This window comes from Megascapheus bottae, chromosome 17, assembly GCF_031878675.1.
Source record: "Megascapheus bottae isolate mThoBot1 chromosome 17, mThoBot2.hap1, whole genome shotgun sequence".
NCBI lineage: Eukaryota > Metazoa > Chordata > Mammalia > Rodentia > Geomyidae > Megascapheus > Megascapheus bottae.
The window spans coordinates 4720078-4740212 of record NC_143525.1 but is presented as its reverse complement, the minus strand read 5'-3'; the positions used below and the strand labels follow the sequence as shown (position 1 = coordinate 4740212).

The 20135-nt window shown below is 55.4% G+C and overlaps 2 protein-coding genes across 2 annotated transcripts in view; one reads left to right on the top strand and one right to left on the bottom strand.

Annotated features, from left to right (window-relative positions):
- Positions 1 to 7900, bottom strand: part of Sack1g (scaffolding CK1 anchoring protein G) — a 28315-nt gene extending 20415 nt beyond the window's left edge. The window contains exon 1 of the mRNA XM_090349458.1: positions 7394 to 7900. Within this exon, the coding sequence (XP_090205584.1) occupies positions 7394 to 7900 (507 nt within the window). The remainder of the gene's footprint in view (positions 1 to 7393) is intronic.
- Slc5a10 (solute carrier family 5 member 10) overlaps positions 1 to 19891 on the top strand; it is a 52140-nt gene extending 32249 nt beyond the window's left edge. Inside the window, exons 10-15 of the mRNA XM_090349460.1 lie at positions 13085 to 13192; positions 15820 to 15970; positions 18665 to 18833; positions 18982 to 19197; positions 19443 to 19500; positions 19604 to 19891. Of these exons, the coding sequence (XP_090205586.1) occupies positions 13085 to 13192; positions 15820 to 15970; positions 18665 to 18833; positions 18982 to 19197; positions 19443 to 19500; positions 19604 to 19710 (809 nt within the window). The 3' untranslated portion in view covers positions 19711 to 19891. The remainder of the gene's footprint in view (positions 1 to 13084; positions 13193 to 15819; positions 15971 to 18664; positions 18834 to 18981; positions 19198 to 19442; positions 19501 to 19603) is intronic.
- The last annotated feature ends 244 nt before the right edge of the window (positions 19892 to 20135 follow it).

Sequence of the window (20135 nt, the reverse complement as noted above, 5' to 3'; positions counted from 1 at the left end):
TGACCCACCTCAAAAAAAAAAAAAATTGGGGCTGAAGGTATAGGTCAGTGGTAGAATTTTTGCCGAGGTCCTTCCTGGAATCTAGCACCAAAGGAGGGAAATCTGTTTCCAAGACTGCATCCCAGAACATGAAGCCAACCTGGGCAAATAAATCTGTAAGACTATTATCACCAATTAACCTTAAAAAAAAAAAAAAAAGTGGAGGCCGGGCCACACACTTGTAATCCTAGCTACTCAGGAGGCTGAGATCTGAGCAGCCCGGCACTAAAGTCCATAAGACTCCAATTAACCACTAGAAAACCAGAAGGAGCGTTGTAGCTCAAGGGGTAGGGCAGTAGCCCTGATCTGAAGAGCTCAGGGACAGTGCTCAGGCCCAGAGTTCAAGCCCCACAACTGACAAAAAAAAAAAAGTAGAATTATGACTCAAGTGGTAGAGCACTAGCTTTTGGTGTGTGTGTGGGGGGGACAAAGCTAAAGGACAGTATCCAGGCTCTGAGTTCAACCCTAGTTCCAGCATAGGAAAAAAATGTATATAATAATATAATAATGATAATAGAGAAATAAGCAAATACCAATAGCCAATAATAACTAAAATCTGCTTAAGGGCCAGGAGTTTGGCTTAATGGTAGAGTGCTTGTCTAGCATGCACAAAGATCCAGGTTAGATTTCATGGTACCACATACATAGAAAAAGTTGGAAGTGGTGCTGTGGTTCAAATGGCAGAGTGCTAGCCTTGAGAAAGACCAAGCACAGTGCTCAGGCCCTGAGTACAAGCCCCAGAAGTGGCAAAAAAAAAAAAAAAAAAGTTTAATTGAAAACCACTAGACAAAGATATAAGGAAAAAAAATTTTTTTTGAATCAATAAACATGACCCAAAGCTAATACAGATGTTACAATTGACAAAGATGTAAACACAGTTAAATGTTTTATTTATTTAAAACCCCAAACACCTGTAATCCTAGCCTCTTCAGAGACATAAATCCATGGAAGGAACACAGTCTGAAGCCAGGTCAGACAAAAAGTTAGCAAGATCCTATCTCAAAGGATAATGGTCTGAGGTTGTTCCAAGTAAAAAACATGAGACTTTCAGGCCAGGAGTTTGGCCTAGTGGTAGAGGGCTTGCCTAGCATGCACGAAGACCCGGGTTCCATTCCTCAATACCACAACATAGAAAAAGCCGGAAGTGGTGCTGTGACCCAAGTGGTAGAGCACCAGCCTTGAGAAAGCCCAAGGACAGTGCTCAGGCCCTGAGTATAAGCCCCAGAAGTGGCAAAAGAAAAAAACAAAACAAAACAAAAAAACAGAAACAAAAACAAAACAACAACAAAAAACATAACTTTCCTGGAAAAATAACTAAAGCAAAAAAGATTGGAAGTGTGGCTCAAGTGGTAGCGTCTAGCATGCATGAGGCCCTGAGTTCAAACCCTAGTATTTTACACACACACACACACACACAAACTGAACCTCAAGAGATGAAAAAGACACTGGGTAGAACCAATCACAACTTCAGCCCTATGAAAGAAATGACAGTGACAGTCCCCTGACACTGGCATGCTAGGAGCCCTGGGTGTTGGCTCATGGGCTCCTGGCACTATCCAAACCAGTCTCCTACCCCATCCTCAGGCTGGTCACAGAGAGAGGACTGGTGTAGAGAAGCCTAGGCAAGGAAGGGAGGATAACAAGGACAACCGAGGCTCAGACTGCCTGTGTGTGTGTGTGTGTGTGTGTGTGTGTGTTTTCCTAGAGGACCAAGAACAGTAGAAAAATCTCATGTCCACTCCTAGCTCTGACTGCATCCCCTGACCTTCCCCTTTAAATAGCTCAGTCATAGCTCTCTAGGCCTGGGCACCTCACCCCTATTCAGCAGGCTGTGTTTGCCTCCGTTTCTCTTCTTGCTAAAGTGCACAGTGCACTGGATGGCTCCTGGGCCCCTCCTCGTCTCACAGCTAGCTGCTCACAGCAGCCCTGCCCTATTGGGAAGGAAGCCTCATTAAGGCCAATTAAAGGAAGCTTAAGGCCTCTAGAGTGCCAAATGGCAGCACAGGCTCCTAATCAGTACGCTGGTCACACCCACAGCCCTGGGACCTGCAGTTCAAGGCAGGCAGGTGAGCCCAGGGTGTGGGGTGCTGCCCGAGACCTGAGACTTCCACAGCCCCCAGAGGCAGAGGCCTTCCTCCCCAGGCACAAGAATGCAGAGATGGTGACCAAGCTGTGCCCTTTAGAAGAGGCCAGAGACCAAGTGCCCTTTTCCAGGTGGCCATATGACGCCTCATTCCCAGGCTGGGGTTGGCGAGGGAGAAACAGGGGCAGAACCAGCCAGAGCACCCTGTGGAAAACGGCACAAGCACAGATTTGAAGGGCTTCCGTGGGCTTCTGGCACTGCACTCTGAGATCAGCAGGCATCCTAGCCCGCCTGGAAGCTTGGCCCAGCAATGCCTTCGCAAGATCACTGGGGCTGAGCCCAGCCATCACCAGATCCCAGGAAGGGAAGCTAGCCTATCTAGCCCAGGGTCTGCCGGGCACCCTCAGAGCCGGAGTACTCAAATCTATCACTTCTTGCGAACCAGTAACCAGTCTACTGACGGAGAACCAAACCCAGAACTAGGCAGCCAGGGTGACTAAGTGAGACCCCCCACCTCTGGGGCAGGGAGGTCAGCCCCTTATCTTCAGGGTCAGTCCTGGCCGGGCCGGGCCACACCACGAGCCTTTGTGTGACCTCTAGCAGGCTCTGGCCCGCTCAGAGCCTCAGTCTCCTCATCCGTAACACAAGCAGGGTGGTGCTGGCAGCCATGAAGGGCTCCTTCCTGTAAGGCCGCTCTCACTCACTCTCACTCTCCGTACCTCTCAATTAAGACGTGGGGAAGTAGGCTCCAGAGGAGACAGGGCCAACACCTGGGATTATGATATCAGATACTTCCCCACCCAGGCAGGCAGGGCCCTGACTGGGAGCTGCCATGGCAGGCAGGAAGCCACTCCCCTACCCAATGCCAAGGGAGCTGGGGCCACCTCCACCCCGGGACCCCTCGAGGTGTTGGGTCATTCTGGTCCAGCCATGTGCGGCTTACTGAAGGGATCCATCACGAGGAATGCACTGTTAGATGTCAGTATGAGGCCAGCATGGCGTGCACGTGACGTCGCTAGGCAACATAACCTTAGGGACCACCGTCCTAAGTGTGGGACAGGGTTGCTGGGAGTGCAGGGACTCGATTATGCTGCCTGGCCCAGGATTCAAAGTCTCATCTCCTTCCTGCTGTGTGGCCTTGGACAAGAAACTCAGGTGCCCTGGGTTTGGGGTTCCAGGACCCTGATCACTCACCTCCTGTCCAGAGTCAGGCAGGGACAAGAGTGTGGCTTGCTGCACCTGTCAGGGGTCAGGGCTCAAGGCTGAAAGAACAGCCTAGGAGGTGAGTGTGGCTGCTCCAAATATTCTCCCTTGGCTTCTGGGCCACGTTCCTCCAGTTGTTCCAGCCTCTGTTACCTTGGCAAGTTACCCACCCTCTCTGAGCCCCACTAAGTCTCAGCTGCTTTCATTGTTCTTGGGACAAAGAAGGCAACTCTGCTTTATAGTCAGAGCAAGGATGACACAGTGTAGATGAAGTGCCGGCTCAGCACCTGACATAGAGTTGGCATTTAATAAATGCCTCATTAAGCTGCTTTTATTCTCCTGGAGCCAAGCTGTAGGCCCGGACTTGAGTAGGCGAAGGCAGGGCCCTGACAGAAGGGATGTGGGGTCAATCAGGCATCATGAAACCTGGGCTCCATTTCCGTCCAGTTCTGAGGCTTTGGGAAAAAGAAAAACTTCTCTAGGTCTCCATTCCCAAAAGAGAACTGGAGATCTGGGTTCTAGTGGTGCTCTCCTGGGTACCTGGCCCTCCCGGTGTGCTCCACGATAGATAAAACCGTGGTTCATCCGGCCCCTGAGCCTTCCCTGGGGTGTCAGGGCCTTCCCTGGTGGGAAGAGTCCCACCAGGAGCTGGGTCCCACATCCCAGGGTGGGCCCTTGGTGTGCTGGAAGATACTTGCTAAAACACCTATTCTCCCTCTGGCTGAGCCCAGCCCAGCCTCACCCCCTGGGAGGCTACAGCTCTGCCCTCTTAGGCGTGATTCTACAGGCCTCTGGTATGCAGCTGAACCCCAGCAGGTTTTTCCCCAGATAAATCACTGGCTCCAGGGGTTGGGGAAGGTGGGGGATGGGGCAAGGGCATTTCCCACCTGGAAATGGAGCCACTAAGGCCAGCACAGAGAGCCCAGGCTGGGGGCTCAGGACCACATGTCCCTTGTCCCACATGAATCTGGAATCCCAGGACGGCAGGTGTCAAGGCCAAATGTACCATTTTCCAGAGGGGACAGTGAAGCCGGAGAGGAGCTAGGATTTGTCTGGGTCCCACAGCCAGACAGGCTGACCCTATACTCCTGGCTGTCAACCCCCCCACCCACACACACACTTCAAGTCCTATCTCAATCTTTGTAGGAAGGGGGAATCTAGTGGGAGGACCTGCCAGGAACACAGCCACTCCCCAACGACAGGCCAAGCTGGTGTGGGATGAATGTGTCACTTCCCTGCCCTGGGGTCTGCCAGCTGGTCTGACGACAGTGCAAGGTGAAGATGAGCCACAAGCTGGGCCATCCTGACTCAGCTCCAACAGCCACAACCCAGAAGCCCCTGTGGGGAGAGGGTCAGAGAACAGCCATATGGGCCATGGACTGAAACCCCCACTCTAGAGCTAGGGGTTGGAGCTCCCCCCATCCATACAGGGTGAAGGGACGACATGTGAATCATGGGGAGAGAGAAGACAGGAAGCGCTACAGGCAGGAGGTGAAGGCGGGCAAAGCGCCCCGTCAGCACCCCACAGCGTCAACACCCCACAGCATCCTGGACCTGCCCTTGCCAGTCTGGGAAGCAGCCAACAGGGGAGATGGAGGATTGTAAGGCACCTTACCTGCTGCTCCTCCCAAGCCCTGCCTGCCAGTCTGTCCTGCCACTCTGTCCTACTCCGGAGTGGGGGGGTCTTAGAATCATGGTGTGACATGGGCCTGGTCCTCACCCACCATCCAAAAACAAGCTAGGTAATCTTAGGCTGTGACTAACCAGTCTAGCCTCAGTTTCTACATGTGAGCCATGAGGCAGATAACACTAGCTGAGATTATAAAGTACCCAGCACTCCATCCACAGTAGCTATTATTACGACTGTCCTGTTCATGCCCTGCCCCTGCCAGTGGGGGCCACCAGTCCAGCTCATGAGCAGGAACTCAAACAAGGACAGAGGCAAGATAGCACTGTGCTCCTGGACAAATCCCTGTCCCTGTGCCTCAGTGCTGTCTGAGATGAGGGTGTGGCTTCCATCGGTTCAGGACCCTCTTCTTAGTCCCTGCTGTCCGAATAGTTGCGGGGGAGGGGGGGCAGACTTAAGGGGTACAAGAGCAGAGTTCAACGCAGATGTCAATGCCTACCTGCTGGGGGCTGCAGGAAGTCAACACAGAGCCACAAAGAGCCATCTCACACCTGAGATCAGTATCTTCCAGGATGTCACCTAACACAAATGATACCAACAGCTTGCAGGGCTTTTGTGGGATGCAAATGAAGGCACAGAGCTCATTCCATGCACGCCTGGAGTGGTTGGTCTCAACTGGAAGTGAGGCTCTGAGTGTCCAAGCCTGGCCCCAGGCGTCCCTATCTGGCCCCATCACTGGCTAGGCGATCTGTCATCCTGTCTGAGTGAGATTAGATATTAGATTCTGGGTTGTTCCCACACAGGGCTGTAGAGTGGCACCTGCCTCCTTTTTTTATCATGGGAACCCTCCAGGTCTGTTTCCCCATTCTAAAAATGGAGACGCCAGGCACAGGCGTAATCCTAACTACTTAGGATGCTGGGATCTAAGGATCACAGTTCAAAGCCAGCCCAGGCAGCAAAGTCAGTGAGATTCTTATCTCCAATTAGCCACTAGAAAACCCGGAAGTGGTGGCTGCTACCCTTGAGCATAAAAGCACAGGGATAGTGCCTAGGCCCTGAGTTCAAGCCTCAGAACAGGCACAAAAAGGAAAAGAAAATGAGGTCAGCTGCGGGGTCACTGGATTCCGGGACCAGTCAGAGACCTCCCAATAAGGTCCTGGTATCAGTTCCTTCCCACCCCTGAGCAGGTGAGAAGTTATTCAGCCAGAAACTATGAAAATCCTCCTTCCAACCCACTTTTCCCAGGTACCTGATATCCACCTTCACTACAGTCACGAAGACCTGAGCGCTCACCACCCCATTATACAGACCTGAAACCTGAAGCTGCCTGCCCCTGAGGAGCAGCGACACCACCTTCCTGGAAACCTGAGCCAGGTCACCTCCTCAGCTCCTGACCCACTTTTGGTCTCTTGGCAAAAGCTCCTCAAGCCCCAGCAGCCAGGATGCCCCCTAAAACCAGAATTTGACCTTAGCAGCCCTATGCAAACGGGACAGAGGTGGTCTCAACCCAGGTTAATCAAGTACATTGGGGCATGCAATCATTTCCACTTTTGGTCACAGTGACACTGCCCAGTGATGGCCTAGTATCTCTACAGCTTCTCAATGTGTGTCAGTGGGGCAGTAGACAGTAGCCATCATGACCAGGGCAGGACAGAGAGATAGGTACAGACAAAGCCCAAGGGCTCTTCTAAACTACTACTGAAGACCACAACCCTCCACCCATCCCACCACCACATCCAGACATCCTGGCCTGGACAGAGACTGTCACCGCAAAGAGGATAAGCAACTCACTCAACATCACTCAGCATAGCTAGGAAACAGGCAGATTTGAACACAGATCTTCAGCCCCAGATGGACTTAAAATGCTTCTCAATCTCTATCCTTATCTCCTCAACTCCCAACAAAACCTCTGCCCGCCAGAAAGCTGAGGGGCTGTGGGGGGCTGTGGAAGTCTCAGGTCTGGGGCAGCACCCCACACCCTGGGCTCACCTGCCTGCCTTGGACTGCAGGTCCCAGGGCTGTGGGTGTGACGAGCGTACTGATTAGGAGCCTGTGCTGCCATTTGGCACTCTGGTGGGGGGGGGGAGTATGTGTGCCTTGGGGATGCTCCCTCAAGAACCAGAGCCATAGGAAGGGGGAGAGTAATGGAGAGAAAGCATGGCATTCCTCCTGACCCACTGATAGTGCATCTCGAGGAGCACCATCTCTGGGCCAACCAGAAACATCTCCACTCCATGAGGATTCTTTGATGTGGGGTAGCCACTGTCATCTGCGAGAGGACCCCCCCCATTCCTCTGCAGGCTCTGAGGAACCCCTTACAGCAAGGAAATAAGCCGAGTATCCTGCAGGGGACCCCATGCACGTCGGGGACCCCCATGTGGTGCGCAGCAGTGTCACCGTCCTGGGTCCCCCGCTCAGGGGCCGCGCCCACTCCCGCTCACCTTCTGGGCCTGGCTGATCATCTTGCGGACCACCTCTTTGATGTGGGCCTGCCCGTCGATGGGGGGCTGCATGTAGACGCTGGCCCGGGTCACACCGCGGTAGGCGATGGTGTCCGGCCAGCCCAGGTCCAGCTGCGGGATGGAGCGGTCGGATCTCTGAGGCCAGTACTCGAGCGAGGGCGGCGGCTCGGGCTCGGGGACCGCCCCACCCTCGCGGTGTCCGCCGGCCCCGTCGCCGTCCGGGGGCTCCTGCGGGGCGGCGCGGGGGGTCTCGGAGCCAGGGTCGTACACCTCGATGGTCTCCAGGATGCGCCGCAGCTCCAGCTCGGAGAGGAAGTCGCGGATGTTCTCCCGCTTGAGCACCTGGTAGAAGGCGTCGCGGCCGCGGGCCACCAGCGCCTCGAGCGCCAGCCGCTGCTCCTCGCTGTAGAAGAACTCGGGCTTGGCCTCGCTCGAGCGCCAGTTCACATGGTTGTCGTCCAGGCACTGCACCTGGGAGAAGGCCATGGCGCCCCTGGCCGCGCGCCCCGCGAAATCGAGTCCGCACTACCCCGGCCCCGGCGGGGCGCCGCGCGCTCTGGGGCCCCTGGGCAGCCTCGGGTCCTCTGAGCGCGGGGAACCTGCGGGTAAGAACAGAGCCGCGCGGGGCAGGTCACAGGGCAGGCGCGGGGCGGGGCCCGGGGCCGGGAAGGGTGGTGGGCGTGGCCAGGGGAGAGGAGGTGGGCGGGGTCGGGTGGCGATGGGCGTGCCTAGTGTCTCAGGGGCGGGGCCGGCGAGCGGCCGACCGGACCGGTGCCTGCGCGGGACCGGGAACCCACTTTTCAGATTCCAGAGCTTCCCGAAGCCCCGGGAAAGTTTCGGAGAGCAGCCAGGGTGGGCAAGAACTTCCCAGAAGTTTGCACGACTGGGCGCCCTCGGCGGGACTCAGAAGCGCCCGGTAGCCCTCGGCTTCCGGGAAGGGATAAGGTCTGACGAATCCCGAGCGCGCAGGCAATCCCTGAGGCCTTCCAGGAGGAGGCCCGAGCCCGGAGGATCCGAGGTCGGAGCCCCGCTGGCGGCGGACCCCCGTGGGGACTGAGATAGCGGGGCGCGGCCGAATCGCGCTTACCTTTCCCAGGTCCCGAGCGCGACGCGGTGCGGAACGCGGGAGTCGACGGAGCGGGGAGCGCAGGCGGCGACCGCCGGAGGGAGGGCGCGGGCCGGCGAATGACTAAGTGCTGCCCCGCCCACCCCGGAGCCGGCACCTATGGTCACGTGCAGCCCTGGGGGCGGGGCCGGAAGCTGAGTCAACCCCCCCTCCCGAAGGACACCCCTCAAGAGACCCCCCCACCTCCTTGTCCAGGAATTCTGCGGCTCGGAGAGGCGCCGCGTCCTCCCTCGGGGCGCACAGCAGGAGGCCGTGGGCGATCGCGGGCCAGGTGGGGCAGGAAGGCCGGCGTGAGGTGGACACAGCCACCCAGTGTTCGGATCGGGAGTCCTGTTGCCCGCGGTGGGCGTGGGGGGAGAACCCCAGGCCCCTCTGCACACTTGAGCCTTGGGGCAGGGCGAAGTGGGGAGCGGCTGCACCCTGGGGTCGGGCCTGGCGCTCTGCTTCGCGTCCCTGGGGCTTGGGCCCGGGTTAATGGGGGTGTGGGGACCACATCTGAAGGCAGGCTGTCAAGGGCAGGACGGCAAAGCCCATTAAACCCAGCCCAGCCAGCAGCCGGGCAGCGCTCCCAGACCCACCACTGACTCGAGCTGGACCCAGCTGGTTTGGGGCCTTAAGGAGCTTCTCTCTGCGGCCGCTTTGTGCTTCTTCTTAAGTCGTTGCCAGAGCCCATGCCCCTGAGTAGTGACTACTTTCTCACAGCCCCCACACCTGTCACCAACACCAGTCACTGACCCCTCCAGCCGAGCACACTGGCTTTTCCGTCTATTCCAACAAGGCTCTTCTGGTCAGAGCACTGGGGCATCAAGCTCCTGCTCAGCATGCCTGGTTCCCCACAGCTGCACCACTTGGCCTGGCATCACCCCCAGGACTAGAGATAAACATCTGTACCATGAACCCTGCCTGCCAGCTCTTTCTTGACAACGCAAAGACCCAAGGTTTCTTCACCAAGGAACCTTCCTGGCTATCCGGGCTTAAAGGGTTGGGCATGCACACCCTCCATCTGCCCGTCCCCACAGAGTCCTGGGAAGTTAAGGTAAACAGGAAAGTCCCATGAACCCTTCCCCAATTCCCCTCCAGCAGTAATATCTTGCATAGCTGCGATGTCTGTGCATCCAGGGTTCACACAGATGTCATCAGTCACATACACTGTGTGTGTGTGTGTGTGTGTGTGTGTGTGTTCAAATGAGCCTTGTTATATGTGTGGGTTTGCATATCTACCAGCATGGTGGCTGGGTGTAGTGGCAACATCTGTAATCCCAACACTAAGGCAGAAGGATCTCCAGCTTGAGGCCAGCCTGGGCTTACAACAGCAAGACCCTATCCACCACCCTTAAAAAGTTTCACAACAAGGTTGGAAATAGGGCTTAGTGATAGAGTGCATGAAGCCTTGGGTTCCATTCCTCAGTATGACATAAACAAAAAGACAGAAGTAATGCTGTGGCTCAAGTGGTAGAGTGCTAGCCGCGAGCAAAAAAATTCCAGGGACAGTGCCCCAGGCCCTGAGTAAAAGAAAAAGAAAGTCTGTGAACATGCATGCATCTATATTCATATGCAGCTTTGCAGAGGGATATAAAGGTGTTGAAGTTCTTAGATCCTCTGGACAGAGACCTTGCCAAGGTGACCAGTCAGGATCTCACACTCTTCTCAGCTTTTTTTTTTTCCCTTGAACTCAGGGCCTGGGCTGTCTTTAGACACATTTTGCTCAAGGCTAACTCCCTGCCACTTGAGCAATAGCACCACTTCTGACTTTTTCTGGGTATGTAGTACTCAGGAATCAAACCCAGGGGTTCGTGCATGCTAGGCGAGCACTCTACCACTGGGTTACACTCCCAGACCTCCTCAGCTTTTTTATACAAGATTGGCACTCTGCCACTTGAGTCACAAATCTACTTCCTGCTTTATGGTAGTTCGTTGGAGATAACAATCTCAACATTTATCTGTAGAGGCCAGCTTCAAACTGAAATCCTCAGCCTCCTGCGTAGCTAGGATTACAGAGCCAGCAGTGCTTGGGTACTTACTGTTGAGGACTTTTTTTTTCTAGTCCTGGGTCTTGAACTCAGGGTCTAGTCCTGAGTTCAATGGAGCCCACAGCACCATTTTTGGCTTTTTCTATGTATGTAGTACCGAGGAACTGAACCTGGGTCTTTGTGCATCCTAGGCAAGCACTCTACCACTAGGCCAAACTCCAGGCCCTGTTGAGGACTTTTTGTTGTTTTTCAACCAGTACTGGGGCTGAAACTTAAGACCTGGATGCTGTCCTTTAGCTTTTTGTGGCACTGTACCACTTGAGCCACAGCTCTCCAGCTTTTTGCTGGTTAATTGGAGATAAGTGTTTCACGGACTTTTCTGCCTGGGCTGGCTTTGGCCTTGGATCTTCAGATCTCAGCTTCCAAAGTAACTATGATTACCGGTGTGAGCCACTGGTACCTAGATGATTCCTTGGATTTATGCAGGAAGGAAAGGTGCCGAAAGAAAGAGAACTGCAGAGAGGCCCAGAGGTGCCTGGACAGAGCTCACACACTGGTGACTTGGTTGAGGTGAGGGTGGCAAAGGAGGTGAGGCTTTGTCTGGCCTGAGCCACATACAGGCTCTGAACAGAGGGGTGCGGGTGGGGTGCCTAGGAAAGTCAGCTGGACTTGGCATTGGCGGCATGGAGGACGTGAAGCTGGGCAGGGCAGCTCCAGGCTGTGGGATAGGCCTTGTCAGGATGAGGGTACTAGAATGGCCTCACAGCCACCTAGGCAAGCAGCCAGCAGCACAGACAAAGCCTAGTCCCTACTCCTTTTCTGCCCTTCCTGGCCCAGGGCCTGGCAAGCTGAGACACTGTTCGAATGGTGACCTGATGCTATTGCTGTCATAACTGTGGGGTTCTTCTTTCTCACTGTTCAGCACAAACCCTCGGTCCAGCCCAAAGGGCCTAGGGGCAGTACCATGCCAGGAGCCTAGCATGAGCTGAATAAACTTGAGAGGAATCTCCTGACTCCGGCTTTCTGAGCCATTATGTGGCTGTGATGCTTCAACAGGCCCCTCCCAGGAGCGCTGGGCCCTCCAAGTGCCAAAGGACCAGCCTGACTTGTCCTAGACTCTATGAGGAGAGAGCCCATATTTACCCTCTTAGTCTTGCACCCCAGTATCCTGATGAGATTGTAAGCTCAATTCTGGGCCTGTCTTACAAAATTCTGTCCTTTCCAGATCTGCAAAACTCAAGTGTGTGGGTGGGAGGGGGTAGAGGTGGTAGGTGGGAGACTTGTAGAAAGACAACTGGGTCAAGCTATTCCTGAATTCCTTCATTACTTTTTCTCGTATCCGCTCTTCCTTTCTTCCTTTCCTCCTTCTTCTCCTCCATTCAATTACTTACTCATCCATTCATTTAGCAAATGTTCACAGACTGTCTCCTCTGAGCCCAGCCCTGGGCTGAGCCATACCTGCAACTCAGATGATTCAAACCCAGTGTCTGCCCTCAGGGAGCTCCAGGCCTGGTGGGGAGCAGAGCCAAGTAAACAACTGTGACTCAATCTAGGTCTTGAGAGCCCTGGGGGGGTGCTGCTTATCACCTGAGGGTTGGAGGGGACTGTGGGGAGTCCGGGAGGAGGAGCCCTTTGCAGGAGATAAACAAGGGTGGTACAGGTATTGAGCTTGGAGGAGGTACTGAGACTTGAGAGCACTGGGCCAGCTGGGTGCTGGTGGCTTATGCCTATAATCCTAGCTACTCAGGAGGCTGAGATCTGAGGATCGCAGTACAAAGCCAGCCGGGGCTCTAAAGTCCATGAGACTCATCTCCAACTAACCACCAGAAAACCAGAAGTGGTGCTGTAGAGCTGAAGAGCTCAGGGACAGCACCCAGGCCCAGAGTTCAAGCCCCACGACCAACTGAAAAAAAGAAGAGTGCTGGACAGGTACCAGAAAGTACTGGTGGTAGGTGCCAGTCAAAGGCTCTGGGGCCTTGAATGCCATGGCAGTATTTTTTCCAGTGTCCTGGGCTGGCAGGAGTGGGGCAGAAGAAGCGTGGTGGGGATGTGCACCTCTGAGTACAGTAGTGACTTCAGAGGGCTGAGAATGGAGTGTAGGGCCACCACTGGAGTAGAGCAATGGGCAAGGTAGGCCCCAGAGGAGGAGGAGAAACAGAGGGGCTGCTGGGAGAGGGGGTTCCCATGGGGACTCAGAGGGGGAAGGAGACGGGAGTAGCTGGAGAGGTACAGCAGCAGGAAGTGGCTGGTCTCACATCTCTCACCCGTGGAGTGGGGACAGGACCCATGCCAGACCCTCAGCAGGCAGGGCCAGTCACCATGGTGACTCCGCAGACCAAGCCAGCAGGCCTCCTCCCGTCTCCTGCCTCCATTTCCCAGGGAGTTGGGGCCGAGGAAAGAGCCTAAGGTGGAAGATGGCACTGGGGGAGGGGATCAAGAGGCAGAGGGGCTCTCAAAGTTCACCTCTCCTCAAGTTCATACTGGGAAACTGAGGCCAGAGCTAATCAAGAAGCAGCGAGAGGTAGAGGCAGGAGGGCGTGGGAGAGGAGGACAGCGAGCATTCTTCTCTTGCAGATGACGTGGGCTGTGTGGTACCCTCCGAGTGCTTACGGGCCTGTGGGGCTGAGATTGGCTGCTCTAACATCGCCTACCCCAAGCTGGTCATGGAGCTGATGCCCATCGGTGAGCCTGGGCATGGGGTGGGGAGGGGATGTGGGAGCCGCCCTGGACTCAGCCTGAAACTGTGACCTCCACTTGGGACGAGAGAAGTACCAGGTGTGTGGACCGGCCTGTCCTTGGGTTACCCACTCCTTACGTCCTTGCCTCAAAACCCTTCTCCACCCCTCCATGTTAAGGATGAGACCCACTTGTGCTAAGGTCTCTCTCCCAACTTTCAAATCTTCCGTCAAGGCACTGGTAGGTCACTCCTGTAATCCTAGCTACTCAGGAGTCTTCAGTCCTGAGTGAGGATTCCCATTCAAAGCCAGCCTGGGCAGGAAAGTCCATGAGACTTCTTCTCAATTAAACAGCATAAAAAAAGCTGCAAGCAGGGGCTGGCAGTTTGGCCTAGTGGTAGAGTGCTTGCCTAGCATGCACAAAGACCTGGGTTTGATTCCTTGGTACCACATGCATAGAAAAAAGCTGGAAGTGGTGCTGAGGCTCACGTGCTAGAGCTCTAGCCTTGAGAAAGTCCAAGGACAGTGCTCAGGCCCTGAGCTCAAGCCCAGGACTGGCAAAAAAAACAAAAAAAGAAAAAAAAAAAAGCTGCAAGCAGAACTCTCTGGCTCAAGTGATAAAAGTGCCAGCCTTGAGTGCAAAAGCTAAGGGACAGCACCCAGGTCCTCAATTCAAGCTCCACACACACTAAAAAACCTCAGTCAGGATCCCATGTCCCTCCCTCAATCCCTCGCTGCCCCTCATAGAGCCTGGTTCCCCAGGGAACAGAGCTTGGTTGTGCCACACAGGCCAAGATATTTGGGGCACATCACTTCCCTGCTTTTGGAACCTGGGTGTGCTCATTTGTAAATTGGAGATAATGACTCTCTTTCTCCCCTCAGTTGTGGCTGGATTAATCCTCTCAGCAAGCCATGGCTCCACCTTGGAGTCCCATCCCCGGAGGATCCATTCAACAAACTGCCACCCCGCCCTCCCCCCAACCCCCCTCCCCCCCCCATGGGCTCCTTGTGTGAGAAATGGGTACAGTAAGCAAGCCCCAAGTTAACCTTGTGAGCAAGAGGAGGAATCATGTATGGGCAGAATCAAACTCAACTGACTTTTCTTCAGGCCCCATCCTGGTCAGCCGGAAAAACACGGCAGTCACACAGCAAGTCAGATGCAGTGCAGTTCCAAGCAGGCCCCCAGCTAGGAAGTACATGACCCCCCTAAGGCTGAGCCCCCAGAAGAGTCAGTCCATGTCAGGCCTTCCTAGGGCAAGGGACCAATCACAGAGCCACACGGAGCCTGCTATGGGAGAAGGTGCTTAAAACTTGGATACATAGCCGGGTATTGGTGGCTCATGCTTGTAATCTTAGCAACTCAGGAAGTGGAGTTCTGAGAAGCCTAGTCAAAGGCAGCCCAGGCAGAAGAGCCCATAAGACTTGTCTCCAGCTCACCAGCCAAAAACTGGAGGTGGAGGTATGGCTCAAGTGGTAGAGCACCAGCCTTGAACCGAAAAGAGCTGTGAGGGGACAAGGGCCTCCTGAGTTCAAGGCCAGGTATACACACACACACACACACACACACACACACACACACACTCCAAAAGAAACAAAAAATTGTACACAGAGCTAGTGGCTCAAGCCTGTAATCCTAGCTACTGTGGGAGCTGAAATCTGAGGATGGCGGTTCAAAACCAGCCCAGGCACAAAAGTCTGTGAGATTCTAGTGGTTAATCTTCAATTAGCCACTAGAAAACCAGAAGTAGCACTATGTGGCTCAAGTGGTAGAACATTAGCCTTGACCTGAAGAGCTCAGGGACAGTGCCCAGGCCCAGAGTTCAAGCTCCATGACCGACAGAAACATAATTAAAAAAATAAATGATACACAGACTGGGAGAAAGACCCAGAGAGGGAAAGTGTCCAGTCTGTAGCCACACTGTAGTGGGTTAGCATCTACCTAACTACCTAACTCTGACTCCCAGAATGCCTCTCAACTCCCAGGGGAAAGCCTCACTCATCTGCAGGCAATAGGTTGATTTCTGCCACCCCCAACTCCGGGGCATGGCAGCGTTTCCACAGAGCCCAGGAGACAGGGGATCCACCTTGCCTGCCACCAACAGGAAGTGGCGGGAAATTCCAGAGCCTGGGCCCCAGTCCTGGGTGTGACTTCCCAGCCCATGTCCCACCCCAAGCCTTCCTCCCACCCCATCTCACCCCACCCCACCTGGGGTGTGCCTCTGGCTGCTGGGAGTGGCAGCTGTCCCCTCTCTGAGCTTGCAGCGGCTGTGGCATTGGGTTAAGGATCTTTCCCTGGGTAAAGTCAGGATGTGAAGTGCTTGGTCAGCGCCAGGTTCTGTGGAATGAGAGGATTGCTAATAACACCAACGATGCACGTAATTACAGTGCAGGCTGGCGCTGCCAGCACGCTGCAGGCTTGGGCTGAAAACCCAGAAGTCCCTACAGCCTCCCCTGGCCTCAAACATCCTCAGCCTTTCACCCTCCTGGCACTCTGCCCTTAGGGACACTCGAATGTCATTGGAACCGCTCAGGACTGACCATGGTGGCAGGAGTGTGGGGGTGTGTGTGACAGGGGCTCTCAAGGAAGCAGGCCAGGGTCAGGCAAGGTCACAATGAGTCCCGCCCCACACGCAGGGCTGCGGGGCTTGATGATTGCCGTGATGATGGCTGCACTCATGTCCTCGCTGACCTCCATCTTCAACAGCAGTAGCACGCTCTTTACCATGGACATCTGGAGACGGCTGCGGCCACGGGCTGGCGAGCGGGAGCTGCTGCTGGTGGGACGGTATAGTAGAGTTGGTGGGGGTGGAGGGAAGCAGCCATTAGACCAGCTTATTGAAGTACAGTCAGGCTTTGAGGGATGCATAGAAGTTTGCCGGTGTAGGAGTCCTTCTGGCCTTCATTCCCTGCTTCCACTAAGTACCTGCTAATTCCTCCTGGCCCCAACCTGTCCTCTCCATATTAAGCCCAAGGGTCTCCTCCTCCATGCAGACCTCCAACCAAGAAATGATTCCTCCTGTGAGTGGCTGGCCTGTGCCTCGATCTTCATACCCAGCTGGATGCCTGGAAATCCGTGGATATGGATGATGAAAGCTGGTGCCCCTGAGTGTGCATGTGTGTCTGTCTAGGCCTCTCCATTTCTGCCTCCCCTGCCTCCCTCCTAGTCATGCAGCTTCCACCTCACCAGTGGAGGAGAAGGACCCTTCTGGGACTGACCAGCTACAGCCAGCAGCCAGACGCCCAGGGCTCACTGTCCTCAGGGTGGGGTCCCCCACTGATGCAAAATAGCAGCTTCTGTGGGAAGGGCCTTGTTGGGACACGCCAGACGGCAGACAGGTGTGAGTTCATTTGCAGGCAGGGAGCCTGTGTCTCCCAGTGCAGGACACTTTCCGTATCTACGTGGCCTTGGTGTGACAGCCTTGGCCCTCTGATGCCCCTGCCTCTCCTCTCTGTGCTTCTCCAATCTTCCCAACCTCCAAGTTCCTGGGCCCTGGATCTGCCACCCTCTAGTCCGGGTCACTCCAGCCCTAGCTCTGGCCCATAGCCATGGCTCACTGGCCGGCCCAGAAGCAGACCTCTTCCCTGCGCCTGCCAAGTATGCCCAAGTCATCCCCCTTATTGACCTTGACCTCTCTCCCTTTCCCCACTCTATTTGCCTTAGGCTGGCCTGGAATTCAGCTCAGAGGCCCCAACAACTTGGGCCAGTCTCATTAATGACCTCAACTCTGAGTTCTGACCTTCACTAGCCCCAAGGTCATGCCTATGTCCCTGCTGTTCCCTTCTGTCTCCTCCCTGGACCCCGGTGTCCCACTTGGCAGTAGAGGATACAGAGCTATCTCAATTCCCCCTCAAGAGGTAGGATGGGACTCGTTCCTCTTGACCTGAGGTGGGGGCCATGCCATGGAGGCTTCTTGGAGACTGGGGGTGTTTGCCATGAAGATGGAGTAGGGTAGGGTGTCCCAACAGAAGGAGCAGCCTCTGGGCCTGGGGGTACCCCACTTCCCTGCATCCGGGTGGTGATTGAATCAAAGGGGCATCCTGCAGGGTGGTAGGAGGGAGGGGAGGGCCCATGCCAGCCTGGCCACGAGAGCCCCAGCCTCCTGCAGAGATGCTGACTGTGGTGTTAGAGGGCGGGGTGGGTGGTGTTATTGGAGGCTGCCTGGGCCTTTGAAGAGGCAGCACCCGCCGCCTGCCAGGCTAAGGGTTAATTAGCCTTAATCAAGGTGGCACCTCTTTCCCCCACCCTCTCCCTCCGGCCTGAAAGGGAAGGAAAGGGAGGCAGGTATCTGCATATGGCCCGCCACCGCACTGTCCTATGGGCCTAATGATATGCCGACCCTACTCCCTTCGTGGTAAGAGGTGTCAAGTGGCTCAGGACACTGCTGAGGGGCTCAGGGAGGAGTTGAGCTCTTGTGCAAACCTCACTGGGTCCCACATCCGTTCAAAGTCCTGAAGGCCTCCTCTTAGAAATCCTCCTGGATCCACACTTCCTCTGAGCTCCCCAGCCCAGGCCTGCACGGGTGACAGCTTGGCCAGTTGACATTGCTACACTGAGAGATGGTGGGTGCTAGAATGCCAGGCTGAGCCAGGGTGCCCAGGGCTTTGCCATTCCTCAGAGGGGAAGGGAGGTGTGGGCGGTCCCCAGGGGGAGCAAGGGGCATGGAGGTCCTAGGCAGGGTTGGAACATTTCTGCTGGCTGCTTAGAAAGGCTCAGGCTTTGAAGTTGAGGAGTCTAGGAAGTGACTCTAACCCAGACAGGTTGGCTCCCAAGCCTGGCATTCTCAGGGTACGGCGCTTGCTCTGAAGTAGATAGGTGGTGAGAAAGGTGCCTACTGTAGGGCCAGCTCTTGCTAAGGCCTGGCAGAGTCAGAAAGCATGCTGTGCCTAGAGACCCCACAAGACGGATGTCTGGCTAGTATATGAGGACGGCAAGTCATTCACATTCACTCAGTCCCCCTGTGCCTTGAGTTCCCACTGTGTGCAATAAGCTCCCACTGTGTGCCATGAGTGCCCACTGTGCCACAAGCTCCCTCTGTGTGCCACAAGCTCCCACTGTATACCACGAGCCCCCATTGTATGTCACAAGCTGTCATTGTTACAAGCTTCCATTGTGTACCTCGAGCTTCCACTATGTGCCTCAGCACGCAGCATGTGACACGGTCCCATCGTGCCACAGGCTCCAGTGTGTGTTATGAGCTCCCACTATGTGCAGTGCCTGGAGGGGAAATCCTGCCCTCTTTCAGCTTCCATTCCCAGCTTGGGTGAATCAAATAGGAACCCCAGCAGCTGTGGGGGGTCCTTAATGGCTGACTCAGCAGGATCCCAGGAATAGAAGGATCAGTGCAGACAGAAGGTGTGGGGGCCCTGAGTCTGCACAGCCCAGTTACAAATGTGGAGGGCTGGGGCTGGGCACACCAGGTGGGGAGGAGGGAGGGCTGGGGAAGGGTCTTTGGGACTGTCCACCCATTGCCATGTGCAGGCTGGTCATTGTGGTCCTCATCGGTGTAAGCGTGGCCTGGATCCCTGTTCTGCAAGGCTCCAACAGCGGGCAGCTCTTCATCTACATGCAGTCTGTGACCAGCTCCCTGGCCCCCCCGGTGACCGCTGTCTTCATCCTGGGCATCTTCTGGCAGCGTGCCAATGAGCAGGTGGATGGGCACGGGTGGGGCTCAGTGGGAAAGGCTCCTGGCCTCCTCCTGCCAATGCTCCCCTGTCCCTCCAGTCCTGTTCCTGGGTCAGGATCTTGGGGCCTGCCTTTCTTCCCACAATCCCTCACACTGACTTCCTCCTCCCCAGGGAGCTTTCTGGGGCCTGATGGCTGGACTGGTGGTGGGTGCTCTAAGGCTGATCCTGGAATTCCTGCACCCTGCCCCACCTTGCGGCCACCCTGACATGAGGCCAGCACTCCTTCAAAACATCCACTACCTGCACTTTGCTATAGCCCTCTTCCTGCTCACTGGCGCTGTCATGGCTGCTGGGAGTCTGCTGACTCCGCCCCCCCAGTGTACTCAGGTGAGCGTGCCCTGACCCTCAGCCCCTGACCCCTACCTACATTGTCATCTCTGACCTGCACCCTAACCCTAGCAATTTCTAACTCAGATCCCAGGCTAACCTCTGACCATCTTTGACTCCAGAATCTTCTACACCTTCATCTAGCTCTAATCTCAGTCTTTTTTAAGATTGACTTCCCTTTTTCTGTCACTGCCCCCGTCCCTGGGTGGGTGCACCTTTGTCCCATCCCCTCTCCTTCCTAACAGATTGCAAACCTGACCTGGTGGACCCTAGCTCGGGACCTGTCCCTGGAAGCCAAGGCAGGCAAGTGGGCACTCTCCCTCCTTCCACCCCAGGGCTGGGATGGAGGCAGAGGAGTCAAGGGTGACCTTGCCTCTCCTATCTGTCCCTCCTCAACCCTCTGCAGTTGGCAGCCAAACACCACAGAAACATGCTTTCTGGGCTCGCGTGTGTGGCTTCAACGCCATCCTCCTCATGTGTGTCAACATCTTCTTCTATGCCTACTTCGCCTGACACTGCCACCTGACAGGAAGGTGGGGGGCCTCTGTCTTCAGGGAGAGGCTAAAGATGATGCCCCCCACAGCTACACAGCAGGCCTGTGCCCAGCCCAGCCAGCTAAGAAGGAACGCTGAAAAGTTGGGGATGTGGGGGGAATGGGAGAACACAAGATGACATTCTCACCTTGGTTTCACAATTTGTTGTTCTGATTTTTTTTTTTGCCAGTTCTGGGGCTTGAACTCAGGGCCTGGGCGCTGCCCCTGTACTTCTATGTGCTCAAGGCTAGCGCTCTACCACTTGAGCCACAGTGCCACTTCTGGATTTTTCTGAATAGTTTATTGGTGATAACAGTCTCAACAGACTTTTCTGCCTGGGCTGTCTTCGAACCACCATCCTCAGATCTCAGCCTCCTGAGTACCTAAGATTTCAGGGGTGAGTCA